Raw genomic sequence first — 14,716 nt, 5'->3', positions numbered from 1 at the left:
TCAATGGAATTTTTCGCTAATGATTAGAGAAACACAAATCAAAACTACAGTGAGGTATCACCTTATACCAGTCAAAATGGCTATCATCAAAAAAATCCACAAACAATAAATGCTGGAGAAGGTGTGGAGAGAAGGGAACCCTCCTACACTGTTGGTGGAAATGTAAATTGATACAGCCACTGTGGAGAACAGAACTAAAAATAGAGCTACCATATGACCCTGCAATCCCACTTCTGGGCATATATCCAGAGAACATGGTCCAAAAGGGTACATGCACCCCAGTGTTCATTGCAGCACTGTTTACAATAGCCAAGACATGGAAGCAACCTAAATGTCCATCAGCAGAGGAAGGGATAAAGAAGATGTGGTACATATATTATACAATGGAATATTACTCAGTCATAAAAAAGAATGAAATAATGCAGCAACATGGGTGGACCTAGAGATTGTCATACTGAGTGAAGTCAGTCAGACAGAAAAAGAGAAATATCCTATGATATCGCTTATATGCGGAATCTAAAAAGAAATTATACAAATGAATGTATTTACAAAACAGAAATGGACTCACAGACTTAGAGTATGAACTTACGGTTACCAGTGTGAGACAGATGGAGGGAAGGGATAGTTAGGGAGTTTGGGACTGACATGTACACACTACTATATTTAAAAAGGATAGCCAACAAGGACCTACTGTATAGTACAGGGAACTTTGCTGAATGTTATGTGGCAGCCTGGATGGGAGGGGAGTCTGGGGGAGAATGGATACATGTATATGTATGGCTGAGTCTCTTTGCTGTGCACCTGAAACTGTCACAACATTGTTAATTGGCTATACTCCAATATAAAATAAAAAGTTTAAAAATAAAAAAATAAATACAATGAAATTTTAAAATTTAATTGTTTAATTCTGTCTGTTCATATGTAATTCCAAACTTAAAAGTGCTATTTTATTTTAAATAACTCCCCCTCCACATTTAAATAATTCCCCACCATAAAGTAATACAAATTCATTGTAGAAAATACAGAAAAGTATATTCTTTAAATGACATGTAATTTCATTTCCTAATAGTAACCACAGTTATCACAGGTTGTGCCTGGAGTTGGGTAGTTGGTTTAATTGTTTATGTCTCCACTAGAATGTAAACTTCCAGAGGATCAAGGCTTGTCTTCTTTTGTCTTTTCATCTCCATGGATCACCACAGTGCCAGGAATGTAATAGGCATTCAATAAAATATTTGTTGAATGCTTATTATGATTCTGGAGAGTGATGAGGCTGGTTTTCACATGATGGTTTTGGAATTTTTCTCATGGCTTTGTGTCTCACCTCACGCAAGTGACATACATGCAAGAGTGTAGGAAAGAGTAAGGGAATCTAAATTTAAGCCAGAAATGTTTTTCTTTAAATTTACTTTGATCACAGTAGATCACTAGTGACAAAGAGAAGGGCCCAAAACTTAGTTGCAGACGAAAGAAAGATACAGTTTATTGCTTTATAAGCTGGTTCATTGTAGCTCTCATATCTTTTCCTCCTTCCACTTCCATTTTCCTCCTGTCCTTCCTCCTCTACAGAATTTAGCATCAGGACTGTAGCGTGAGATAAGCCTTGCCACCTTCAGATTCAACTTGTTGCCTTTTAAGGACTCTGAGGGTAGGATAGAAGGTCAATTTTTATTTTATTCATTCATTCATTCATGTTTTGGCCGCACTGCCCGGCATGTGGGATCTTAGTTTCCCGACCAGGGATCAAACCCATGCCCCCTGCAGTGGAAGCGTGGAGTCTCAACCACTGGACTGCCAGGGAAGTCCCTTATTTTTAACTGTAAAGTTTCCTCTGCTGCATAAGCCCACCAAAAAACTACAAATTTTCCAGTGGAACTCAGGCAGTGTGTCTGTGTACATTTTATGTGTATGTATAGAAAATGTTTATATATGTAAATATCTGTATATAAATATATGTGTGTATGTTTATATATCTGTATGTGTAGTGCTACCTGGTTACTTAGGTAATGGGGTGGAAATTTTAAGTACGTGATTGTTAGATTCTCTCTAAAATCTGGGCTCTATCAGGTTGTCTTGACTTTTTTGATAGAAAGTTATATAGGTTCTTTGGTAGTTGGATAAAACTCTCACAATTGCTCTATCCCTGGCCTCTTGGGAGCACATAAGTAAATATTTAATGGTTCTTTTCTAGTACAGCATGGATGCTTAAAATATTAATTGTGGTCAACCAGTTGTGTGGTTTTTGGTGTTCTTCTATGAGAACAATAACAGCACAGTTCTTTATTTTATAACATTCTGCCTTGCTTTGTCCCTGATAATGTAAAGGTGGGCTGATTTCTAATGAAGACATTATAAAAATTGGACATGACTTAGAATTACAAAAAAGTTTATTCATCTCTGGAGACATTCTCAAATAAGTAATTTATGTTATATTTACATACTTGGAACTTCAGGCATATAGGTTAGGAGACCACCCTTCCTAATTTTTTACAGTAAGTGGCTTCCCTTTTCTGAAACACAAGATCAGAACGGGTTGAGGGGAGGGAGATGCTGAGAGGCCAAGTTAGGTGGAGGCAACTGTGCAGGTGGCACTAGGACAATATCATGGAGGGGAGACACCCTCACTGCCATCACAACTAATACCTCACTAATGTTCCAAGTCGGGAGGTGTGGGGATTGCTTTGCACTCTCCCTTCCCAGGAGATTCCAATGTGCAGCCAAGGTGAGGATGCTTGCAAAGCTCAAATAAGCTGCAGAGAGAATGTATTATGTAGCTACAGGCTTTAGTTGGACTGCATCAATTATAATTAACCAATTGGGAATTCCTGGATGAAATTTAAGGTTCATTCAGTAGTGAATGTACATCGAGCCTCAATCTTGTACCAGATTCTTATTAGTTACTAGGAATAGAAAGATAAATAAGATATGGTTGATAAAGGAGCACAGTCTAGTGGAGGAGATAGAAATAATAACAAATAATGTTATTTGTTATTAGGATAACAAATAACATAGGATATTAAAAAAGAGGTGTCTAGAGTATTACTGGAAATACAGTAGAAGCAGTTAACTCTGCCTGAGGTTTAGGATGTGGGATGAAGTGGGAATGGAATGAGAAATGGTCAGGTTTTCACAGAGGAAGTGATGAATTAAGAGTTTATCAGGTAGAAAAGGAGAGAAAAGAGGAGGTTTTAAAAAAAGTTTGTAACATGCAAAGATGTGAAGAAATTGAATAAGTGTTCAGGGATTGATTGGAAAGCAAGATGCCTTTGAGATATTTGTAGGTTTTGCATCTAGAAAAGTAGATCAGAGTCAGCTGGTGAAGTGCCTTATAAACCACATTCAGGAATATGGATGTTATCTTGCATGCTATGGTGTCACAGGGTCAAATGCATACAGGGACTAAGTAGATCATCTTAAGAGTGAAGCTGGTCAGGTGTGAAGCAGTTGATAGCATTGAAGGCTCTAGTAATCTGGATAGCATGGACCTTGTTTAAAGGCATTTAAGTAAGAAATGTTTTTTAAAGTTTAAATTTAAACTAAAATGGAATACTGTTTAGGTCAAATAAATCTGTGAAATTCAACCTTCAAGTGCCAGTCTGTAGTACCTTCAGTATAAGAGCCCAGTAAGGATAATAAGGAAAATCAGTAAGATCTTTATAGCATTTCTAAAGAAGTATTGCAGAAATATAACTAAGGGTTGAGATTGGGCTGGAAATGTGGAGGTGAGAACATAGTAAAAAGGTTAGTGTAGTAATCTAGGTAAAGGGTTCCAGCAAGCCACCAATGCTTTCAAATAAGGTAGCTTGCACTGGTTGGCTACGCAGTCCCTCTGCTGTTAAGCTGCCATCATTGATCATACCCTCTGCCCAACTCTGTTGTCATGTTGCTATACTGCTCCCCATCTTCATGTCATTTGTCCTGTTCTACTTCTCTGTGTGTTGAACAAGGTTTTGTTTGTTTCTCCATTGGTTCAGATTCTTAGATGAACACTCTGATGTTTCATAGAAACTTTCTTCTATTTCATCTGTAATTTAGCACTTTGGCATCTGGCTCCTGCTCCCAACATCTCACGCTGGAAAGATTCACCAAAGCAAGCTACTGGTTTTTACAATTGTTGTCTTCAAAGCCTGACACTCTTTGGGAACTGGTTTAGTCTTGGGTGGAGAACCACCATTTTTCTTTTTTATACTATGCTGGTTACTATCACCATCAGAAACACACTGCATTTGTTTAGAAGATGCCTTGATGAAATAGTTTCACTGGAACCTTACTTTTGTTTTTTTGTCTACTCTTGTTTTCTTCAGGTCCTATCACTGAAAATGAACAAGTATTAACATTTTACCACATTTATATTGCTTCTTGCATCCTCCTCCTTCCTGTATTTAGCTGGGTTATATAGATTGTAAATTCTTAGTCTTTTATGTCTGAAACCATTTCTTAAATGGTAGTTTAGCCAATATGAAACTCCAGGATGGCATCTATTTTCCCTTAGCACTTGAAGATCATTAGCTTCATTGTGTTTTGGGCGCTGTTGCTGCTAAGAAGTTGTTGTCAGCATAATTACGCCTTTGCTGGTAACCTATCTTTTCTTATGATTTTTCTCTTTATTCTTGCTGTTCCGTAGTTGTGAGGTATTTAGACATAGATTAGTTTTTTATTTATCCTGTTTATTTGTTAATATATATTTTCGACCTAAGGACTCCTATCTTTATTGGAACATTCTTAGCCTTTTCTCCTTAGTATTGCCTCTGCCATTCCCACTATTCTAAACTTCTAGAATTTCTTTTTTAAAATAAATTTATTTATTTATTTTTGGCTGCTTTGGGTCTTTGTTGCTGTGTGCGGGCTTTCTCTAGTTGCGGCGAGCAGGGGCTACTCTTTCATTGTGGTGTGCAGGCTTCTCATTGCGGTGGCTTCTCTTGTTGCGGCGCACGGACTGTAGGCATGTGGGCTTCAGTAGTTGTGAAACATGGGCTCTGGAGTGCAGGCTCAGTAGTTGTGGCGCACGAGATTAGTTGCTCTACAGCATGTGGGATCTTCCCGGACCAGGGCTTGAACCCATGTCCCCTGCATTGGCAGGCGGATTCTTAACCACTGCACCACCAGGGAAGCCCTAGAATTTCTGTTAGGTGTGTGTACTTCTCAATCTATCTTCTATGTCTCTTGCCTTCTTTAAAAATATTACCACTTTATTTCTCTGTACTACATTCAGGATCAGTTCCTCAGTAATATTTTTCATTAGACAACTGTTGCTCTTTGGACAGGTTTCTAGGTAAATCACTGGATCAGGAGTTTATGGCTGGTGACCTTTTATAATATATGTATGTAGGTAGGAAGGTAAGTAGGTAGGTAGGTAGTTAAATAGGAGGACAGGTCATCTGCTGATAATGAAAGATACCAGGGTAAAATGAAGGAGACAGAGAAAGTGGTGAAGGTCACTGAGATGAGTAATATCATTCATTTCTTGGTTAAAAAGCTTTTATCTAAGATTTTTAAAAATAAAAATCTAAGTAAAAGAACTGATAATCATAGTTTTTATGTTTTCCCTAAGCATTAAAGAGAACTTAGTTGTATTAGCTGAAAATGTGAGTGTGTTTTGTTTTTAACTTTATGTTGACAGAAGATAAAGAAGAGAGGTATGAGAATTAGAAGACCTGTATTTCATTTGGTCTTGGTTTTGCCAGAACTTTCGATGAGTTATGTAACTTTGCCAGAATGTACCTTGCCTATTTTTTGGTATTATATTGTTTTTATGAAGATATTTGAGATGATTGATTATAAAAAGTTTTTGAAAACCATAAGCATTGGTCATAAGATACAGAGATGCAAGAGTAGTGTAAACCACAGATTAAAATTACTTTGGAAGTATCGTTTTTATGCTTATTTTCTCTAAATTAAAGTGGATAATGTGTTAGAAATATAGTATTGTTTTAAAGGAGATTTTTTTTTTTTTTTTTTTTTTTTTTTTTTTTTTGCGGTACGCGGGCCTCTCACTGCTGTGGCTTCTCCCGTTGCGGAGCACAGGCTCCAGACGCGCAGGTTCAGTGGCCATGGCTCACGGGCCCAGCCGCTCCGTGGCATATGGGATCTTCCCGGACCAGGGCACGAACCTGTGTCCCCTGCATCGGCAGGCGGACTCTCAACCACTGCGCCACCAGGGAAGCCCCTGCTTTTCTTTTTAAAATAGTCTAAGTATTTAATTTTACTTGGTTTGTCCCAATGAATTTACTTGGTAAAGTATTTTTAGAAAAACATGTGGATGAAATATTAGTCATTTAAATTAGATCATATCTGTATTCAACATCTACTATATATGAATAATTTATAGAGCTTTATCGTAAGTGCAACGGTTCTATGTAATCTAAAGCAGATGATTTTTTGTTCTTTTAAAGGCGCCAGAACTAAATTTTATTATTTGATTTAAGATAAATTATACGTAATCTTTTTCTTGTTTGGCAGGCAACCAGATAAACTGGTGGTAGTTTGGACGAGAAGAAGCCGAAGGAAGTCTTCCAAGGTTTGTCTGTTTTCTAAATTTCTTACCCAAATATTGAATTTGACTTTTGGTCAAATTATTAAGCCTCTCTGGTCCCAGTGAAGAATGTTTTAAAATATTACTTGATATTTTAGGTTATTTCTTATTATCTAATGTACTGAAATGATTGATCAGGCGCTGTATGTAATCTTGTTACTGCAGTTCCTAAAGCAGGAGCCAGTTACCTGAGTTTTGATTTTGGATTTGGTAGCCTTGAATAACATAATAGTTATTTAACTTCTCTGTGCTAGGATATCATGAAATAATGATTAAATAAATATCACTTACAAAATTATACCTAGGATTACTTTATTCAGATTCCAAGAGGATGAAGTTAGGACACACATAAAGAATGATGAGTTATCTGAGTCCATTGCTGGGTTACTGAAGAGGAGTTGGATTTTTCAAAGGTTTTAATTTTTTGTTCTTATGGCTTTGTGGGGAGTGGAACAGAATTTTATTTATTTATTTATAATTTTTTTAAAAAATTTTTGGCTGTGTTGGATCTTCGTTGCTGCACGTGGGCTTTCTCTAGGTGCGGCGAGCGGGGGCTACTCTTCGTTGCGGTGCATGGACTTCTCATTGTGGTGGCTTCTCTTGTGGCACAGGTTCTAGGTGCACGGGCTTCAGTAGTTGCGGCACATGGGCTCAGTAGTTGTGGCTCACAGACTTAGTTGCTCTGCGGCAACTTCATGGGATCTTCCCAGACCAGGGCTCAAACCTCTGTCCCCTACGTTGGCAGGTGGATTCTTAACCACTGCGCCACCAGGGAAGCCGAGAACAGAATTTTAAAATGTTCAGTAACAATTCTAAGTATTTTAAAAATTCCAATCTGTAGACAAGTAAGTGTGAGTATATTTTTATAAGCACACGATAACTACAAGCATGTTTATTGAATGTTGGTTTTTCCGTAAGTAGACTTACGTAAAGAAAAATTTATTCATTTTAACTGAAATTAAATTTTAATTTAATTAAATTTCAGAATTAAAATTTTTTTAAGGGCATCTTTTTAAATTTTATTTTTATTGAATTAAAATTTATATACGGTATAAGTCACAGATCTTAAGTACACAATTTTATGAGTTTTGATCAATATATAGTTGTATAATTACCACTGCTATCAAGATATAGACAATTTTCATCACCTTTTTCCTTTGAGTCCTCTTCCAGTCAATTCCCAATCCTTAGAGGCAACTACTATTCCGATTTTTCTATCACCGTAGGCTATTTTTGCCTGTTCTTAAATTTCACATAAATAGAATCATACAAAAGTACTATTTTATGTCTGGTTTCTTTTGTACAGCATGTTTTCGAGATTTATTCATGGTATTGTGAATGTTGGTAGTTTAACTTTTTTCATTGCTGAGCAGTATTCCATCATGCACATACACTGCAGTGTGATTTTTTATACATCTGTTGATGAACATTTGATTTGTTTCCAGTGAATACTCTGAGTGTTCAACTATTGTGAATAAATCTGTTGTAAACATTACTGTTCAGGTATTTTGGGGGACAAATGTTTTCTCTTGGACGAATAACTTGGAATGGAATCAATGGGTAATAGGGTACATACATTTTGAACTTTTAATATACCCCCACCAGCAATATAGGAAAGGTCCAGTTGCTTCACCTCATGAATAGCATTTTCTTCAAAGCATACATTTGTAGTTTGGGGGCATTATATTTTGGACATGTAATATTTTCTTATCTATTTATGAGAAGGGGTTCTAAAAATAGACTTAGGGTCGTCTTGTCAGTTTTGCCCAGTGGGTCTTAAGCTTTTGTGAAAAGGAACAATATTAGGCCATCCACTAAGTGTGATAGAAGAATCTGAATATAACTATAAACATTAGAAATCGACCCTAAATGTTTTTAGCTATCAACAAAAAGTGATGTCCCTCTTTTAGAAACTAGATACTAACTGTTTTCTTAAAACATTATGAAGCATAATGAAATACTTTAGATTAAAGGTCAATTCAGAATACCCATATTTGAAATTAAGTATACTTTTAATTTAATTACATTTTTGAAAGTCAGTCAAATAAATTTTAGGTCCAGATTCTATTTTATATTGTATCAAATATTGATTGAATCCAGATGGTGAAATACAAACATAGGCTACAGGTTGATTTTTCTCAAAATATATTTTCTAGAAGGAACTATTTCTTATTGGACTAATTTTCCAGTTGTGATGCTCTTAATATTTCAGATCCCTTCTGGATATTTTAGAATCATTGTATTTTCTCTTGAAACATTATAGGTGTACTTTTGAAAAGTTTATGAGAAGTTACAATGTGTTGTTTATTATAGCATATACATAATATGTTCATGTATATGTGAAATGCTGTTCTGTAAATTGTTCACAACAGCTAAATAAGGACGTAAAAATCAGTTCCAGAAGCTATGAAAGAAATGCTAATGATATTATTGTGAAAATTAAACAAATAACTTTTTTTTTAATCTTGAGAAGCTTGAGATCCATGGCATTTTGGAATTAAAAAAAAAATAAAATTGTCCCCAGCTATTATTTTTTAAAAATTAGCTATCAGTTATATTAAATCCACAGACTAGAACCATTGTTTTCTTCTGAAAGAGTCTTCTGTTTTCTGACATTTTTCCTTTGAAATATTATTTGCTTGCTAAGTCCCTTTGAAATCACTTAGGGGGAAAGCAGATCTCTGCAGCCATTGCCCAGAAAATAGTCTAGTTTTTACTTTTAACTGTGTTTCTGGAAAGAGTTTGAACTACGCAGTAATTAATTTTCTTTGGTTATCTGTATAAGTTATTATTTATCTTGCCTGATTCTGAGTATATCTGCCTTTTTAAATTATTTTATTGAAGTATAGTTGATTATCTACCTTTTTTATATTGGTGGATTGAAATTTATAACTGACACCCGGATAACAGATTAGACAGTAAAATAATAAGGCACATTGCCTTATTTAATTTAAAGTTTAGTTTTCAGTTTATTGCTCACTTTCTTTGGGTACATGTCTATTTTTCTAGTTAAGTATATAAAGAACTCATTGCTGAATCATTTTTTATCGAGAAAATAATAACCATGAGTAATTATCCCAATATGCATCTTCCCCGCCTCTTATCCTCAAGTCATGGCATTTATAACAGATTTTTTCAGGCTGTAGCTGATTTGTATATGCTTAAATAAATTATTTTTCAGTACAGTGTTTGACAATAGGAAGCAGGGAGATTGTGATAGTCAAGAAGAATTATGGCAGAGTAGTCTGTTGCCTTAAATCTAGTTTTGTAAATTTAAACCCACAGAGAGATGGGAGAGTTCCAAAGGGAAACAAGAGCTTGAAAGTCCTCACCAGCTTTTGGATGGCATTACCACCTCTACTTCCCTGCTCTGTGGTTGTACTATAGCCTTTATCAATGTGCTGTGGTATCATGAAGGGGTGGGTATAGTTGTAGAGCTTTGACTTATGACCATGATATGGACAACTCTAAGGTAAATTTATGTGTGACATCTTAAACCTATGGGTAGATGCAGTTTTATAAATTGAAAATCATCAATTTAAAAACTAAATTGACAGTTATAAATTTTCAGTGAAATGTTTTGATTTTGTAGGAATCAGAAGTAACAAGTGAATATTTATTCTGTGTTTAGTTCCATATTAGGTACAAGTCTTTTAGGTAAGATATGATATGAAATAATTTGAAAATAAGGCATTTTATAGAGTCATTACTCAAAATTGAGAAATGTTACCTTTTCCTTAGGTCTGCCTTTGCTAAAGGATCTGTGATATGATTAAAAAGTGAAAAAAAATATGAATGGAACTGGATAATGTGGCTTCATCCTTTCTGTCGTTAACTGTACTAGGATGCTGGCAAATGATTAAATAACCTGCCTTTCCTGACTCTACTAAGGAGCTAGCTAAATAGCTGTATGTGTTTTGTACCAAATTATTTTCTAGGGAAATCCTTTCTGTTGCTCTGAATAAAAACTGATCAGGGTTCTTGTAGTGCTGATGAGTGCCAGTATGAGGTGCTTTTTAAAAAACAAAGTTCTTAAGAACCTAAATTCCTGTCTCAGTTGATTTGTACAGTTAGATGTTTAATACTGCAGCTATTTTTAGTTACCTGTATTAGATTTTTCATTCTTTTTCTAGCTTCAGGTTCTTTAATTCTGTTTGAGGTAGAAGTTGTAGTAAGCTCTTCTGACTAGGAACACTTTTTTTTTTCTTCAGGTTTGCTGCTATGTACATCCATAGTTTCCTCTCCAGCAAAATTTACTGATTCTGCCTAGTATATAATAATTAGCTAACATTATAAAGCTGGCATTGCCAGATACTCAGCTGGACTAATTGGTATTGTTACACTGTCCTAACTTAGCTAGGTGTACAGTCCCTAAAAAGACTATCAGAAAGCCAGAGCTCTGTCTTAGTTTGACCTTTTCTCTTGCTGGGAAGGGTTGCTGGATAGAATGGTCAGAAGATGGCAGCATACTAGCAGCTTGGGAACTAGCACCTTTCCATCTCTTTTTATTAGAAAAAAGAAAGAGGGCTTCCCTGGTAGCGCAGTGGTTGAGAGTCCGCCTCCTGATGCAGGGGACACGGGTTCATGCCCCGGTCCGGGAAGATCCCACATGCCGCGGAGCGGCTGGGCCCATGAGCCATGGCCACTGAGCCTGTGCGTCCGGAACCTGTGCTCCGCAACGGGAGAGGCCACAACAGTGAGAGACCCGCGTACCGCAAAAAAAAAAAGAAAAAAAATATTTTAATTCATTAAGCAGATTGTCTTTTTGTTTGTTTATTGGTCTAATTACCATTCCCTGATCCAAGATTGAGAATTTAAAGAGGTCATTTAGAGGAGCAGCATTAGGATACCTGAGGAAATTACATGGTATCACCATCTTCTAACCCTGCCCAGTTGTTAGTTGGTCTCCACATTCCCTGCTTTTCCCACTCTTGACCTCTGTGTCATATACATAAATGTTAAGACCTTAGGGATAGAAGACTATTCTCTTGACTACTGTGTGAATCAGAAGTAGAGTTTGCTATGATGTCGGTTGGGTGAAGAACTCCGAACTTGACAATCATGGAGTTGGTTCTCCTACTGATTGTTAGTATGGCCTCAGGCAAGCCATTTACTCTTTAATTGCTTCAGTTTCCTTATCTGGACCTGGTTTAGATCTCCTAAAGATATTTTCAGGCCTAAAATTCTTTGATGGTCTTTTTTTTCATTCCAAATTTTACAAAAACTCTATCTTTTCTGCCGTGGCTAATAAATAAAGTTCAGTTATTATGGTCTTTTTTTTTTTTAATGTATCGGGCGACTATGAAAATATAATTATGGGAAGTTTGAAGAGACCAGAGAAATTGCTTGATCTACCATGACAGTACATGAGAATTAGAGTTGTCATAAATCTTAAGAATTAAATATGTAGACTATGTAGAGTTTTGATAAAAGATTTTCTAAGATGGGCAGCAATTTACTTTTCAAAATGGATATTGTTTACTTTGTGGAGTTTTTGTTCTAGGACTGTCAACAGGCATAGAAATAGGCAGGGGAACAGAGGAATCCCTGGAGATGTTTTTTAATCAGCAAAACTCAGTTCTTTACCTTTGGCTGTGGTGTGCTAAGTCTCTTGTGAGTCACTACTTCCCTTTCCTCACCTGAAGTTTTGTGATCTGGGGGCAATGAAGAGAGAATAGAGAGGGAGTTATTGACAATTTAGCTGGAGTGGGAGTAGTTTAGTGCTGCTAAACCTGTATCTTGTGCTGGTATTTTATCTTTTATTGAAGTATAGTTAACTTACAATATTCTGCTGGTATTTTAACTAACAAGATATGATAAGATTTGCACGGACATAAGTTTCCATGATCTTGATCCCTTCTTAGTTCCACTTCCTGGGTTCAAGTCCAACTTTTGCCACTTACTTGCTGTGTGATCTTGGGCCAGTCTGTGCCTCAGTTTCTTCATGTGTTAAATCTGCTCCCTGACATGCACCTGCACTCATATACTTTAGCTCCTTTCCTATTATTATGGAAGAATCGTCTGTGCTCCGAGCAAAGGCCAATCTGTCTCCTTTTGTACTGTTAAGGACATTACTCTAGCAATTATTTCTCTTCTGCATCATTAAATTTTCCCTCTTAACTGGATATTTCTCATCAGCCTAAAAATATTTTTCTCTTATTTAAAAAATTCTCTTCTGACACTATTTCTCCCACTAGCACCAACCTATTTCTCTCTTTCTCTTTCAGCAAAACACCTCAGAGGAGTTGAATGTACTTGCTAGTTTCTTTCTTCCTGTTCTTTCTTGAATCCATGCTAATCCAGTCAGGTGTTTACCCTTGTCACTCCACTGAAACTGCTCTTGTGAGGTCAGTAATGGCTTCTGCTTTGTTAAATCCAGGGGTCATTTTCCAGACCTCATCCTATATGACCTGTCACCAAGATTTGGGACAGATGGTTGTTCCTTTCTCCTTAAAACATTTTCTCCACTAGAGTTTCAGAATACCACATGCCTCTGCTTTTCCTTCTGCTTTACTGACCCTTCTTTGCTGATTCCTCCTCATTTCCTGGACCTGTTATTGTTGTGCTCCAAGGTTCAGTTCCTGAGCCTTTATCTCTCTCTCTCTCTCTTTCCCCCTCCCTCTCCCTCTCTCTCTTTCTCTCTCTCCTCACTCCCTTGGGATCACATCCAAGTTTTAAGTATCACCTGCACGCTAATGATTCCCAAATTTATAACTCCCGGCACATACATCCAGCTGCCTATTTAAACACCTACACTTGAATATCTAAAAGGCAACTTAGATTTAATGTGTATAAAACTGAGTTCCTAATCTTATTTTCCAAACTTGATCCTTCAGCAGTTTTGCCTCATATCTGTTAATAGCAATTCCTTTTATGTACTTGCTCAAGGGCGAAAGCCTTAGAATCAGCCTTGGCTACTTTCTTTCATACAATCAGACAGAAAACCTTATTGATTCTATCTTGAAACTATGAAAAAATATATGGAATCTGACTACTTTGTACCACCCCAAGCCAAGTCACCATTAGCTCTCCAAAGGATTATTGCAGTAGCTTACTGGTCTCCCTGTTTCCTCTCTTACATCTGAAGCCTATTCTAAATACATTTGCTAGAGTCAAAAAACATAACTTCATCATTCCTCTGCTTAAAATCCTCCAGTGGCTTCCCATCTCACTCAAATTACAAACCAAAATCTTTGGAATGGGCTGCCAGAGCTTCATATGATTGGGCCCTCTGTGATTTCTCTAGTCTTATCTCCTGCTGCTCTTCTCTTTGACCACTCTGCTCCAGCCACATTGGCATTGTTGTTATCTAACTGCCTCAGCACCTTTCCAGTTGCTGGTCCATCTCCCTAGAAAGCTCTTCCCATGTTTTAAAATATCTGATTCAACTCCTTACGGTCTTCTCTCGTCACCTGCTCATTGACACTTTTCTCTGATTAACCTGTTGAAAATTGTTACTTTCTCTTGCCCCTTCCATCCTTCTTCCCTACTTTCATTTTTCTCCACAGCGTTTCTCTCTACCTAACATGCTGCCTGTTTTACTTAATTATTTTGTTTGTCTGTCTCTTCCTACTATTCTGAAAACTCCACTAAGGCAGATTTTTTTTTTTTTTTTTTTTACTACAGTTCCTAGACAATGCTTGGCAGATAGTATCAATTGAGTGAGTGAATGAGTGAATGAATGAATGAATAGTAGCTACCTCATAGGGTTCTTATGCAGATTGAATGAGTTAAACGTAAGTAAATTCCAAATATGCACTGACATATAGAAAGTACTTCTTAAGTGTCAGCTTTTATTACCACCTTCATAGCATGTCCACGGACCAGTCCTGAAGCCCAGAGAGATGAAGATTTAGTTGAGCTGTCCTGGCATGCCATTATACATTAGCTTTGGCTGGAAACGCCACCACAACGGAAGACCTAGAGCGGTGACCCCCACATTTCAGGGGATTCCTTAGGGAACCTTGATAATCAATATTTACAAGGAAAAAAGTCTTTAAAATTATAGGCACTAGAAACATAAACTGTACAAACTGCTTTCTTCTTTACTTGACCCAAATAAACATTATGGTTTAGTGGGAAATGATCTTAAATGCAGACTATACAATTAATTTTTCCTTTTAAAGAATGAATTTGCCCTTAAGTTCCTAAATCACAAAGTAATTTTAAAAATGTTTCTCCTAA

The 14,716-nt window shown here is 36.6% G+C and overlaps 1 protein-coding gene across 9 annotated transcripts in view; it reads left to right on the top strand.

Moving 5' to 3' along the window:
- Positions 1-14,716, top strand: part of EHBP1 (EH domain binding protein 1) — a 559,191-nt gene that overhangs the window by 265,006 nt on the left and 279,469 nt on the right. For all 9 annotated transcript variants that reach the window (XM_079941625.1, XM_079941630.1, XM_079941629.1 and 6 more), the window contains one exon: positions 6,460-6,517. In XM_079941625.1, the coding sequence (XP_079797751.1) occupies positions 6,460-6,517 (58 nt within the window). The remainder of the gene's footprint in view (positions 1-6,459; positions 6,518-14,716) is intronic.

This window comes from Stenella coeruleoalba, assembly GCF_951394435.1.
Source record: "Stenella coeruleoalba genome assembly, chromosome: 13".
Classification (NCBI taxonomy): domain Eukaryota; kingdom Metazoa; phylum Chordata; class Mammalia; order Artiodactyla; family Delphinidae; genus Stenella; species Stenella coeruleoalba.
Note: the sequence above shows the minus strand (reverse complement) of the source record. Positions and strands in the feature narration are given on the sequence as shown.